The 12,907-nt window shown below is 34.3% G+C and overlaps 3 protein-coding genes across 4 annotated transcripts; 1 reads left to right on the forward strand and 2 right to left on the reverse strand.

Moving 5' to 3' along the window:
• Positions 1-827: 827 nt before the first annotated feature.
• On the forward strand, positions 828-4,785 carry LOC112702496 (B-type cell cycle switch protein ccs52B). The gene is made up of 8 exons (XM_025753550.3): positions 828-2,361; positions 2,778-2,900; positions 2,998-3,102; positions 3,212-3,391; positions 3,491-3,553; positions 3,828-4,022; positions 4,101-4,265; positions 4,534-4,785. Exons 1-8 carry the CDS (start codon positions 1,870-1,872, stop codon positions 4,654-4,656), a joined length of 1,446 nt encoding a protein of 481 aa, XP_025609335.1. The 5' UTR covers positions 828-1,869; the 3' UTR covers positions 4,657-4,785.
• LOC112702497 (uncharacterized) lies at positions 4,760-6,258 on the reverse strand. Of its 2 annotated transcripts, none has more exons than XM_025753552.3 (5): positions 5,892-6,258; positions 5,681-5,821; positions 5,504-5,605; positions 5,088-5,340; positions 4,760-5,004 (listed from the first exon to the last, which is right to left on the reverse strand). In XM_025753552.3, the coding sequence occupies exons 1-5, from the start codon at positions 5,973-5,975 to the stop codon at positions 4,880-4,882; spliced, it is 705 nt and encodes a 234-aa protein (XP_025609337.1). In that variant the 5' UTR covers positions 5,976-6,258; the 3' UTR covers positions 4,760-4,879. The 2 variants fall into 2 exon arrangements, with proteins under 2 accessions (XP_025609337.1, XP_025609336.1); XM_025753551.3 differs by having other exon boundaries at positions 5,681-5,830; positions 5,892-6,066.
• Positions 6,258-12,241, reverse strand: LOC112702495 (telomere repeat-binding protein 3). The gene is made up of 9 exons (XM_025753547.3): positions 11,697-12,241; positions 10,333-10,472; positions 9,404-10,238; positions 9,073-9,297; positions 8,903-8,982; positions 8,536-8,765; positions 7,522-7,839; positions 7,382-7,445; positions 6,258-6,751 (listed from the first exon to the last, which is right to left on the reverse strand). The coding sequence occupies exons 2-9, from the start codon at positions 10,411-10,413 to the stop codon at positions 6,521-6,523; spliced, it is 2,064 nt and encodes a 687-aa protein (XP_025609332.1). The 5' UTR covers positions 10,414-10,472; positions 11,697-12,241; the 3' UTR covers positions 6,258-6,520.
• Positions 12,242-12,907: the final 666 nt, after the last annotated feature.

A 12,907-nucleotide genomic window follows, 5' to 3' on the forward strand; every position in this document is an offset into this window, starting at 1 on the left:
AGAATACATGAGACTAAAATTTTTAGAAACGAAGACTGAAATTTTTATAGCTTTTTTTTATTAAAAATACTTTTATTTAACTTTTCAAATTTTAAATTTATTTCTCAATCTTCATATTTATCTTAAATTAAATATGATATTAAGACATAACTTAATTTAATACATTTTATATTAAACTCACAGAAATTTAAGTCAATTTTTATCTTTCAGTCTCTATCCTCCAATTTTTATCTCTTAATATCAGTTTTTTTTTTCAAACGCAGCCTAAAGAATGATGATTAGCCCACTTTATTCTTTGAAATTATATTTTTAAACTTAGAGGAGTCATGTCTAATAATTGAATAAATTTTAAAAAATTTAAAAATAAAAATTTAATTACCTTTAAATTAAAATTGTGAGACTTACGCATAATAAAATTTACAAATAAAATAATAATTCATTTTTTATTTTATTACTTTACAAATCTCCTAAGTGAAGAGATCATTTTTTTAAGAATCATATATCCAAAATTTATGCATCCGCGTCCCAAATTTCAAAATAATAATAATAATAATAATAATAATAATAATAATAATAATAATAATAATAATAATAATTTTGTTTTTATGTTTATATTTGTTAAAAAAAATCTATCTAACATTTAATTATAGTTAATTTTGTCTTTAATATTAATTTTTTGTAAAATATTAAATACAGAATTAAAAATTTTTACGATAGTTTTGACTTTTGACATAAATAAAAAATATTAAAATAAAATTAAATAAATTAAATAAAATCAAACGTTAAAAATATTCAAAAAATTATCACAAAGACACAAACTATAAAGACAAAAAATATAGTTTACTTTAATAATAATAATAAGAAGAAAACTAGACTCATATCCATTGACACCACCCGTCAGGAGCAGCTTTAACATTGCATTCTCAATTTCTCAGAGAATTTCTCACAAATGGTCTCAGATTTCATGCAAACTCTTGTTGCATTTTTTTTTTTTTTTGACTAAATATAACACAAAAAAAAGACCTAAGAGAAACTCTTGTTGCATTTGTGAAGCCTAGATGTTTTAATTAAAGAAAAAAAATATTTTCAATTTTTTCCTATTTTTAGAGAATTTTTTATAGTAAAAATAAATATATAAAAATAATAAAAAAATATATTTTAGAATAAAATACTATTTTGATCTTAAAATTTAGACCAAATCTTAATTTAATTTTTAACTTTTAAATATTTTATTTTAATTTCAGAAACTTTCAATTAGATTTTATGTTGTCCCACTATTAAATTTGATATAAATAATTAATGAAATGAGTGATATAAATGCTAATAAAATTATTAGTTAAATCATTTATTTTTTAAATAACTATTTATGTTGTCAACAAAAAAAATATTTTTTTTTTACAAATATAACAGTACGTAATGAATGCACGTTTAAAATTGTTTTATATTAACAATACATTAAAATTAATTTTTTAAAATACCGAATACACAAAAGTTAATATTTTATATAAAGTATCAAATTATTTACATTTTCAAAAGATCATTAAAAAATAGATTACTTAAAAATAATTTTTTTAAAAGTTTATCCAAAACAAATGATTAACGAAGGATGAGAATATTATGCAAATGCACATACGCTCATGAGGACCCGTTTTGGGAATTGACCGTTAGAATGACCACTTTCCTGTTTCCTCTCTCTCTCTCGACTCTTAATATGAAATGTGTAAAGCTCACCAAAATTCGACCGTTGTAATCTTCCTCTTCACTCTTGAATCTTGATTAACCTAAAACCCTCTCTGCTTCAACAGAGAGCGAAGAAAAAGAACCAAGCCTCATTCAAGAAAAAAGCAACTAACTTAATTCCAATCAAGAATGGAGTCACCTGAGATCAAGAAACAGGGGCTGAATCTCCCGGCAGCAATGTCCGGAGCCTCGCTGCGACTCGATACGTTCTCGCTCTCGCTCTCAGCTCGCTCCATTTCCAACCTCTCATCTTCCTCGCCATCAAGCTCCAAGTCCTCCACCTGCAGCGACAGATTCATACCCTGCAGATCTACCTCGAGGCTCCATGCATTTGGCCTCATCGATAAGCCTTCCCCTTCCAAAGAAGGAGGGAACGATGCTTATTCCAGGTTGTTGAAATCTGAGCTATTTGGTTCTGACTTTGTTTCTTCTTCTCCTTCTTCTTCTTCCCCTGCAGGTCAAAGTTCACCTACCAAGAACATTCTCCGCTTTAGGACCGACCATTCTGGAGGGCCCTCTTCCCCTTACTCGCCTTCCATTTTGGGACACGATCATGGACTCTCCAATGAGACATCAACTCCTCCTAAGCCTCCCCGGAAAGTTCCCAAGACACCCCACAAAGTAAAAATCTTCACTTTTTCACATGTTCAATGCTAAAGTTTGTTCTTTTTCTAAAAGAGGAAAAAGAAAAAAAAAAAGAATTGTTTTGGGATTATGTTATGATAGTTGTTTGGTTTTTTATGGATGTCCAACAAGGTAACATAGTTAAATTTATTATTAGATTGCAATTTTTTATTTTCTTTTATGCATTTTTGGGGGGTGTTAGATCATTGTTTGGATTCGCTAAGAGGTAGAATTGTCTTCATTGTGCACATTATGGGAATTAGAGAATCAATATTTCAGGGTGACAGTGACAAATAAATAGGATTATCAATTGATCTTATGTGAATAAGAACTTGATGATTGAGCAGATTTTTTAGCCGTTGACAGTGACAACAAAACAAGATGTTTAAGGATTAGTGTTGATTACCTTGCAGGTTCTTGATGCTCCTTCACTCCAAGATGATTTCTACTTGAATCTTGTCGATTGGTCCTCGCAGAATGTTCTTGCGGTTGGCCTCGGAACTTGTGTTTATCTTTGGAGCGCTTCAAACAGCAAGGTGTGTCAAATTAGGCGCTACAAACTTACCAATTTCTTGGGCAAAGGGCAAAAAAAGAAGGAATATAGTAAAATAAATATTTCGTTGTTATTTCCAGGTAACCAAGTTATGTGACTTGGGACCTCAAGATGGCGTCTGTTCTCTTCAATGGACTAAGGAAGGTTCCTATATATCCATTGGTACATGTCTTGGTCAAGTTCAGGTACCTTGTTAATCTTAACTAATATATGGTTTGATTTATCTTTCTATGTATTTGAAGGTTTTCAAATTGAATTTGTAAGAGGGCCTTTTTAATTTGCACATTGATATAGATTTGGGACGGAACTCGCTGTAAGAGGGTCAGAACTATGGGTGGTCATCAGACAAGAACTGGCGTCCTGGCGTGGAATTCGCGCATTCTGGCTTCAGGAAGCAGGGATAGAAACATACTTCAACATGACATGAGGGTTTCAAATGATTATATAAGCCAGCTTGTTGGCCACAAATCTGAGGTGGAAGAGTTTTGGAAAATATCATCTGAACCTGCAACATTGGCTTACTTATGGTGTAGAAAGTTTGTTAAATGTCTTTTTTGTTCTTCTTTGTGATAGGTATGCGGGTTGAAATGGTCAAGTGATGACAGGGAACTTGCATCTGGTGGAAATGATAATCAGGTATCCCTATCTCTCATTTGTCTTTACTGATAGAATTTATGATAAATTGTATATTCAGATATTATAATGACAAAATCAATATAATATCAAACTAAATCAATATAAAATCTATCAACACTTACTTTATGATATCCTAAAATATACTCTACATTTACAAAAATAGAGTTGTTTAAGAAGACATTTATTTATATTTTTCTTATATCTTCACCGGTGTTTCTACCAAATAGGAATGATTTCAGTGCTAACAAATTCATGTCTTGTTTTATATGTGCAGCTACTGGTATGGAATCACCACTCTCAGCAACCCATTTTGCGATTAACTGAGCACACGGCTGCAGTTAAGGCCATTGCTTGGTCACCTCACCAGAGCAACCTCCTTACTTCCGGTGGTGGAACTGCCGACAGGTGTATTCGCTTCTGGAATACGTCAAATGGACACCAATTGAACTGTATTGATTCTGGAAGTCAGGTTTACTTTTCATCCTTAGCTCTATTATGAGGATCCATCTCCAAGTGTATCTCATCTCACAAGCTTAATAATATGTAGGTGTGCAACCTTGCTTGGAGTAAAAATGTGAATGAGCTAGTGAGTACTCATGGGTACTCCCAGAATCAGATAATGGTATGGAAATACCCTTCATTGGCAAAGCTTGCAACTCTAACTGGCCACAGCATGAGAGTTCTTTACCTAGCAATGTCACCTGATGGACAGGTACTGCATCTGTCTATTTGTCAAAAGTCATGTAACAACTGAAAAACTGAATCTGTTTTCTTTTCCCACACAAGTTTCTTGTCCATCATTTCTCAATTCTCATATATAAAGTCTACAACATGCTAACCATTGCTAGATGCACAGGGTTTGAACTTTGTGCTTCATGCACTAATGTAACAATGTTAACCTGGTGCAACTGCATTGTCTGTAATTGCTTCGTTCCATGGTTTCTAAGTTTTTTTTTTTTTTTTTATGGATTGTGTTGCAGACAATAGTGACGGGTGCAGGGGATGAAACACTACGATTTTGGAATGTTTTCCCATCAGTGAAAGCGCCCGCCCCTGTCAAAGATTCAGGGCTTTGGTCACTGGGACGTACACAGATTCGTTGAGGAAGAGGAACTACTAATACTACCAATTATCACTGTATATTTTTATTGATGAGATACTTACACGAATTATGTGTTTTGATGCTTGTAATTAATTATCTATATCTTTGTGAGGAACAATGCTTTTATAAACTGCAAAGTCATCAAATCAAATAATCAAAATCATTGCATTTCAGAAAGTACTCAGCTAGAAAATAATAATTGAATCAGAACTTTAAAACAAAATCTATTTCTCTGCTTCTGGCTTTAAACCTAGACAGATCAAATAAATCTCTCTTGATGAAGGCCTTGTGGCTTTAGGTCTCAACCATGAAGATTTTCTAAACAATGGCTTAGAAATCTGGCTTATTTCTGCAATGTAAACATTTGGGAAGTTAGACAAAAATTATGCAACCAAAAATCAGCAATTTGGAACAATAAATGAACCACACCACCTTTTGCATCTTCGCTCTCCAAAAGCTTTATAAGAAGGTTCCCACCAACTTGCAACACTCCAGTTTCCGCATCATGGCTTTGCTCACCTTCCTGATTATCATCACCGTCAGCATAAACTGAAAATGCAGCTCTTCTGCCAACAGCCAAATCCAATGCTCGCATCCCTAGCTCCACTGACAGAGCTGCATCTTTAGTTGTGATTCCAGAAACCAAAGGGCACATGTCCGAAAGTATAACAGAAAACCCTTTTTGCTGAAAAGTCAACAGCCAAAACTTGATTGTATTACATTTAGGAATGGTGATTGTTGACCAAAAATTCGGAACCCTAATTCCATAAAATGTTTGTTCAGCATTTTGCCACAACAAAGTCAGTCCATTTTCTTTTATTTGGTAAGTTTCAAGTAAGAGAGGGTACCTGTGGAGAGAGAGCTCTAAGTTGGTGAGAGGGTAGGGTCATGACGTCAGCAGAGATGGTTTTCACCCTTGAATCACAATGAAGAGGAGGAACCTTCACCTTCTGTTCTGCACCATGAGCACTATTCAATTGACATGCTGTGTTTCCGTGGAAGAGAGAGATGGAGGTTTGGGTTACCTTGAGATCGATGCCGAGAACGGAACCGCCATGATTGGGAGGACCGAGGCTCTGGCAAGCGACTTGAAGCCAAGCACCCGGAGCACAGCCGAGGTCCAGTACGGATGAGCCAGCCTTGATGAGCTTGTGCTGCTTCTGTATCTGTACCAGCTGTTAACTCAAAGTTAGTTAGTTAGTTAGAAGAAGAAGAAGAAACAGAAGTTTCGAGAACCTTGAAGGCAGAGCGAGCAACATAGCCAAGGCGCTGAGCTTCCTTGTAGAAGAAATCGGGTGCCCCCGCCGCCCCTCCCCCCATCTCGATCCCTTTTCAAGGTTCAATGAAACTTACACATTTTCTTTTCAGGCTAATGTTTAAAAGAATTTAATTTACAAATACATCCAATTACATGCCACATTAGTAAAAATAATTATTTTTTATATTATCATTCAAAAAAACGAATGTATTACATCTGTTAATGTATTAAATTCACCTCTTATCTTCTAATTTGGTGGCCCTGAACCTCGTTTTAGTTGTTACTCTTAAGAAAATAAACCAAACAGAACAAGTGCTAGAATATGACTAGAAAAAGATCAACAATAAAAGGAATCAACAGCACTTTCCTATTTCTTTGCTATGCTGTCATGTTCATTGGACAGTTCTACTTACATTCAAGAAATTGAAAGAACATAGTTAAGTTCCTACCATAACAATCTTATTCCTTCAAATCATTTACAAATGCCAACAGCTCAATGCAACTAAAAGGCTGGCAATGAATTTGGTGAGAGAATATTACAAGGGAATTGAATCAAAATGTACAAGTTCGTTGCATAAGTCAACAACATCAACCATTTTCTTTCTTTCTACATAATCACAAGTGGTTGGACGGCACCAACACTGAGTTCTTCAGCAGAAGCTTCTGGAGTCTTCATGGTAAGAGCCCGGTTCTTGCCATGCCCATGCTGCTTGGCTTGGTGGTGACACCAGTAAGCATGTGCAGTCAAAACCCTATTCAACAGATCCTGGGGAACTGGCTCTCCTCTCCTTTGTTGAGGCGAAATTTTTGCAGTGTGCACTAATGTTTTCCACTTATCCTGAATACATGAATAGGTCAAATCACTTAGCAATCAAACAATAACCAAAATAACAAGAATAAGATTATCTATAATAAAGATCAGTTTGTGTATTGGAGTAAAATAGAGCCAATAACTTTTGACCAATAGTTGACCAAAACACTCAACTTTTAATATTCTGTTAGCTTTTGCAGACATGAATTCAATATACTTTGCACCCTCATTCACAAATTGACAGAGAACATGCAGACATGAGTCTTTATACTTTGCAACCTTTTGCTACATGTTGTGCTCATAAAATTAAACAAAAACCTAACTGTAACCTCTTTTTTTTTTTTTCTGTGCCAAACTCACCTAAAAGAGAACCGAATTCAATGCAAATCTACTAGTCATTTTCACAATAATGCAACCTAGATGGACTTCAGCATCCAAAGAAAACAAGGCAAACTTTAAGATGTTAATCCATGTTATACAATGTTACAGTGGAGGAAGTCAGTATACACAGATTAAACATGAACTCAAAAATAGTCATAATACAAAAAATGAAACAATTACGAATTAACATAACCATATTGAATCCCAATTTTAACATCTTTCGAGAAATAAACCGAGTAAAGTAGCTCTTATAGTTAAGGAAACTGTCTGATATACCTTAAGGTCTACATAAGTTCTATGGTCTGCATTCTCAAAAGCTCGCAACTTTACATCACGCCACCTGCATCATGATAAAACATAGTCAGCATCCGAGAATTCCTGTCCATATATGCAGTTGAAGCTGATAAACATCAGACCTTCCAGTTCCAAGTTCCTCAACTGCCTCCACAAGTGCTTCTACTTCAGATACAGAGAAGGGTCTCCTTGTTCGACGCTGTACAAGTTCGGGGCGCTTAGTTTTCTGACTCACAGGAACCGTGGCTAATGTTTCTGGGCTCCTAGGTGGAACAGCAACTAGCACTCTGGAATCTGGTGTTGTTATGTCAGCTATAGTGTCAGTCGGAGAAGTTGTTCGCTCGGGGTTACTCTCAACAAAGTTCTCTGTACTAATTGGCAAAGACAAATCCTGTAAACCATGGGTTGTCCCTGATTCTTGGACAGGAGTTTCAGGAGATCTAGAAAAATCAAATTATAATATTAGTTATTTATTATGATGTACGGACACGAGACACGACACGACACGGGCCACGTCGACACACAAATTTTAAAATCTTATAATCTTATAAGACCCAAGAACATGCATACATATAAAATATAAAGTACTTTTTAGATAAATCGTAATGATATTTTGATATATTATTGATATTAAAATATAAATTAATTTTTTAATTATTTTTAATATCTTATTTTAATTATATCAAGTATTTAAAATATTTTTTTATTTTAATAAATAATAATATATACTATATCTAAATTTATTTCAAGAATATATATTAAGAATAAGACTGAACACGCTGACACGTGATGGTATTTAAGGGTGTCCAAGTGTGTCTGGAAAAGAATTTTTTATTTTTTATTAAGACACGGTTGGACATAGTAGACACGCGTGTCGGACGAGTGTCGGTGAGTGTCGTGTCCGAAATGTGTCCGACGAAATGTCCGTGCTTCATAGGTTATTTAGAAAAGGATAAAAGGTTATTTAGAAAAGGATAAATTGACTAGGGCTAAAGCATAAGCAAAACAAATCAGTGATGAAAAAGAATATATATATATATATATATGTATTTCTTAAGAATTTTTGGTGCTTTCTATTATTAAGTCATCATAAAACTGCTATGGCAAAAGAAACCGTCTTATCCACTTGGGTTCACCTGATAGGCTGAGATGTTTCACATTGGGAAGGATCGCCAAGACAATCAGCTGGAGAATCTTGAATAGAATTGGGCTCCAATGTGAAACCAAGTTTATTCAACTTTTCTTTACGGCATATACCTGTCTGCAGTAGAGTTCTGTTGTCATCTCTAACTTTTTTACCCTGAACAAGAACACCAACATGCATTCCGCTTCCAAGTAAAGTCATCACTGCCTCCATTACTGTCCTCTACAAATATTTGCAAGAAACAAAAAATACATTAACAAAAAGAATGTCCTTTGGCCACTTCATTGTGTTGATGAAACTCGATAACAACAATAATAGAATTTCTTCTTTCTAATAAAAAATAGAATTGATAATCATACCTTTAATGAACCAACAGTTGCAGTTTCAGGAACATCAATATAAAGCTCTGGTATCTTGAATGACTTAATGCTGAACTTCACTGCATACAAGCTATACACAATCAATTCCTATAGGGTGCAAAGATCAACCAAGCAAACCAAATTTGATATGAACATCAGGCAATAAATACCATGAGAATCCTTAGACACATGCAGTTTTGAAGATAATCTATGGCTGTCTCGATCAATTCCTTTCTTAGGCAAATTAGATACACTATCACTGCTGAATCCTCCATCAGATGTTAGCACTGAACCCCGATCAAAGAATTTCCTCCTCTTGAATAGTGTGTTATGCTGTGTTCTTTCAAATCTGTAACCAATCTTCCTCGTATGGTACAGTGGTTTAACACCCTCTTCTGCAAATAATGTTACTATTAGTGAAACCGAATCAACCTGACTCATTGACATAATATACATCAGGTAATGACATATTTGATAGCAAATAATTTGTTAAAACCTTACCAGATCTAGAATACTCATAATCCTTCAACTTTGGTGCAGCCTTCCAGTATTTATAAGCTAGCATCTTCCTCAATTTTCGGCGTGCAATAAGTTGAGGAGACCTAAAAGCCTTTGGCTTGGTGCAAATTTTTTTGCATCTTAACAGTTTTTCGTCATCATCTCTAAAACCTAACTTAATATCATTCCCATTCCTTGGAAAGGAAATGTTGGGAAACAATTTCCTATAATATGGACTATTAACATTATTTTTGGTGCCAATTAGTGCAGGAGAGTTAACACACAGTTCTAATTGATCCTTCACACTAAACTTATTATCCAAATATGATTTCTTGAAGCCTGAACCATTCGCCCCATGTTCCACCCTAAATCCATTCTTTACATTACCATCAGATGACTCTTCAGGTACTTCCAATAACCTATGAGAATGATGTCCAAACTTACTCTCCAATTTGAAAATCTCGGACTTCACATCAGTTTCATCTTTCCCCCAACAGTCGAAATTATTATTATTATTATTTGAAATGCACTCTAGCACACAATCAGTCTCAGCATGCTCAAGGCGCTTCTGACCACTCTTTGGTGTGCCAGCCTCAGATATAAAAATACTCTCCACACTACTTCCACGATGAATCTCCTCTGCTTTTAATGGTCTAACTTTGTCCTGACTTCCCTTCTCGACAACACCTTGGCTAATGGCAGGTTGATGATTTCCTTCAGAAGCATTGCTCGACGCAGAACTTTCACCCTCAAGCAACAACTTGCCTGCCACAGATGCCAGTATTTCAAATGCATAAGCTCGGCCATCCTTAGCAGGTTTCTTAGAGGCACTCCTTCTCTGAACAATTTCAAACGAAGGGATTACATTCGAGGTCAAAACAATCTCAAAAGTAAGGAAGAAAATAAGTTGCTATACTGTAGCAATTACTTACTCTTACAGATCTAGGAAATCTAGGTACAAATGGGACCTGAAAGCCCCTGAATCCATAATCTACCTTCCTCTTCAACACCATAGCAGGAACACATATAGCTCATCAAATAACCATAAGCATCAATATGCCAGAACCTTCTTCTGCGATAAAATTGAACAAAGAGACATCTATCAGTATGTTTTCATAAATCTTGCTAGATTTTTCATATTAGGGGAAAAATCATATTCCACTAGATCAAGAAGATAACATCAGCAAGTGGCAAATATTTCAGCAAAACCAATGTCAGACAACCACTACAATTAGATACTTGCAACAATTCCGTAGCAGGAGTTGCTTATTGAAAAATCCATGCCCAAAAGGTTATTGGTTAACCAAATATATTGCTAGGCATATCAATAATGTAAGGTTCAGTTCACATAAGACACATTCTATCTACATAGTTCACATGAACTCACAAGGAAAAATCACAAATACTAATATTCTGTTGCATTAGTAATTAGTATAGAGAAAGGTGGGAAAACCAGCGAAAAGTAACTAAGAAATAAGCCGGATGTCACAGGAAAAAAATCTGTCATAAGATCCTTTCAGCTGTTATAGGAAATTCCAGTTTCTGCCTCAAATGAAAACATAAACAACAATTAAGATTTAAGACAATATTTTAAACAAATCAGAGCCTTCTTGATGATTCACTAATCATGACTCTTCTTGGTAACATACATAACACAACAACAAACAAGCAAAACTGTACATGCAAGAAGGGACTGAGAAACTGATCCATATATATCAACAAACGGAGAAACCAAAAATTGATCGCAGGGAAGCACACCAGTATCAAATTCAAACAAATCAGATCTCATAAATAAAAAATTGCATCCGGAAAAAATCAAACACGTTTCAAATGGATAAAGAACCATATTAAAAGTCAACACAAGAATGACTACGAAATTTAGTAGACCTTTATTGTGCTAGATGAATACCAAACAACCCAATTCTGCAGAATTTTCAGACAAATTCAACCTTAGACGCTCCAAAATTCAACAAAATTAAAAGTGCCCATAAACCAAAAATCAAACTTCAGAAAATCCCAGTTCCATCATAGTACAACTTCCATAATCAGATCTCAAACTCCCACTCCGAATTCCAAGACCAAATTTTTCAAAACCCAAAACAATTAAAAAGAAAAAATGAAAACAACAAAATTTCGTAGAAGTAGTCATAAGTTGTCATGATCCCGCATCTCCAAAATTCAATGAGAATTATACAAAAATCAGGCCCCAAAAAAAAAAACCGCTCTCCACAGGAACCCCAAGATCAAAGATGATGAGAAGAAGAAACAGTACCCAGAATTCAGAAACAGAACTCACCTCTTCAATCACGAATTTGCAATCAAGTAACGGAATTCGCAAGGAAAACCATAATTCTACAGCGAACATGCACCAACTTTGGACGAATAATAAGAAAATTCAAAACCCGGGAACTACCCCACAAATGAAAAATTGAAAACAGAGATCTAAAAGGGAATTTGAAATCTAGAATCACCAAAAAGCTCTACTTTTTTTTGCTCTGTTTTTTTCTCTCTCCCCCACCTTCAAGTTTTCGTTTGAAATTTTTAATTTTTCTTTGTTGAGAGTGAATAGAGAGATTTAAGCCTTAAACCCTTTAATTATATCGTCATCAATTCATCATCTTTCTGGATTTTGGCCACACAACCGGATCAGCCGGTAAAAGTGCATCCAATGTTACCGGCAATAGAAGGTCAACCTCTCCAAAACCCCCACTCCCAAATCCCAACCTCTACCTGTGTTTCTTATTTGGATATAGGAGGAACTGCCACGTGGACCCTTCACTCTTTTGTAGTACAGAAACCTTTTGAGAGAGAAGAGAGTTGGACAAATGTTAGAACAGGGACATGTGTCCTCCATAAACGTTGCTTTTTCTTCTTGTTTTACTCTTAGGTGGTCCACTTTTTTTCTCCATTTTTTTAATTTTATTTTGTTTGCTTTATTTTTATTTGGTTTATGATTTCTTGTGGTGATGGTTTTTGGGGGAATGGAAGGGGATAAAGTTTATTCCTCTAGCATTTTTCAATTATTCGTATATGTGTTTATCATAAAGATATAATTATTTATATATTTTTTATTAATTTAAATTTTTATGATAAATAATTTTATTATATAATATTATAGATTTTTATAATTATAAAATTTAAAATTTGACAAAAAAAAAGAAATTAATAAGATAAATAAAATATATATATATATAAGAAAATGCAAATTTTTAAACTAATATTTAATAGGGCAATTTACTCGATTAAAATGGGTGTGAAGATTCTTTACTCAAATACAACATTTTCAATTTGTTTACGTGAGTGTCCCTTTTTGTTATTATATAAATCGTGGGAGGTTGGCACGATTTACACTCAGAAAATGTTGCACATAAACCGCAGCTGTTTACCACGGATTATGAAAGAAAAATGCTACTAGAAACCGTACTTGGTCACCACCGTTTATGAAGAGAAGCTACGAGCATAAAAATTAATTATGTATGGTCTATGTTTTTTTATTCCTATTTCGCA

The sequence above is a fragment of the Arachis hypogaea genome, chromosome 7 (genome assembly GCF_003086295.3).
Source record: "Arachis hypogaea cultivar Tifrunner chromosome 7, arahy.Tifrunner.gnm2.J5K5, whole genome shotgun sequence".
Taxonomy (NCBI): domain Eukaryota; kingdom Viridiplantae; phylum Streptophyta; class Magnoliopsida; order Fabales; family Fabaceae; genus Arachis; species Arachis hypogaea.

Bases quoted from the DNA above. Each gene is read 5' to 3' on its own strand.
- LOC112702497 (XM_025753551.3), bottom strand. From the start codon at position 5,975: ATGGGGGGAGGGGCGGCGGGGGCACCCGATTTCTTCTACAAGGAAGCT. The intron at 5,606-5,680 runs GTAACCCAAACC...GGTGCAGAACAG, and splicing joins TTCTCGGCATCGATCTCAAG to AAGGTGAAGGTTCCTCCTCT. The intron at 5,005-5,087 runs GTGGTGTGGTTC...TTTACATTGCAG, and splicing joins GGAGAGCGAAGATGCAAAAG to AAATAAGCCAGATTTCTAAG.
- LOC112702496 (XM_025753550.3), top strand. From the start codon at position 1,870: ATGGAGTCACCTGAGATCAAGAAACAGGGGCTGAATCTCCCGGCAGCA. The intron at 3,103-3,211 runs GTACCTTGTTAA...ACATTGATATAG, and splicing joins CATGTCTTGGTCAAGTTCAG to ATTTGGGACGGAACTCGCTG. The intron at 3,392-3,490 runs GTGGAAGAGTTT...TCTTTGTGATAG, and splicing joins TTGTTGGCCACAAATCTGAG to GTATGCGGGTTGAAATGGTC.
- LOC112702495 (XM_025753547.3), bottom strand. From the start codon at position 10,413: ATGGTGTTGAAGAGGAAGGTAGATTATGGATTCAGGGGCTTTCAGGTC. The intron at 7,840-8,535 runs GTGAACCCAAGT...TGATTTTTCTAG, and splicing joins GAAACATCTCAGCCTATCAG to ATCTCCTGAAACTCCTGTCC. The intron at 6,752-7,381 runs GTATATCAGACA...TCATGTATTCAG, and splicing joins GAACTTATGTAGACCTTAAG to GATAAGTGGAAAACATTAGT.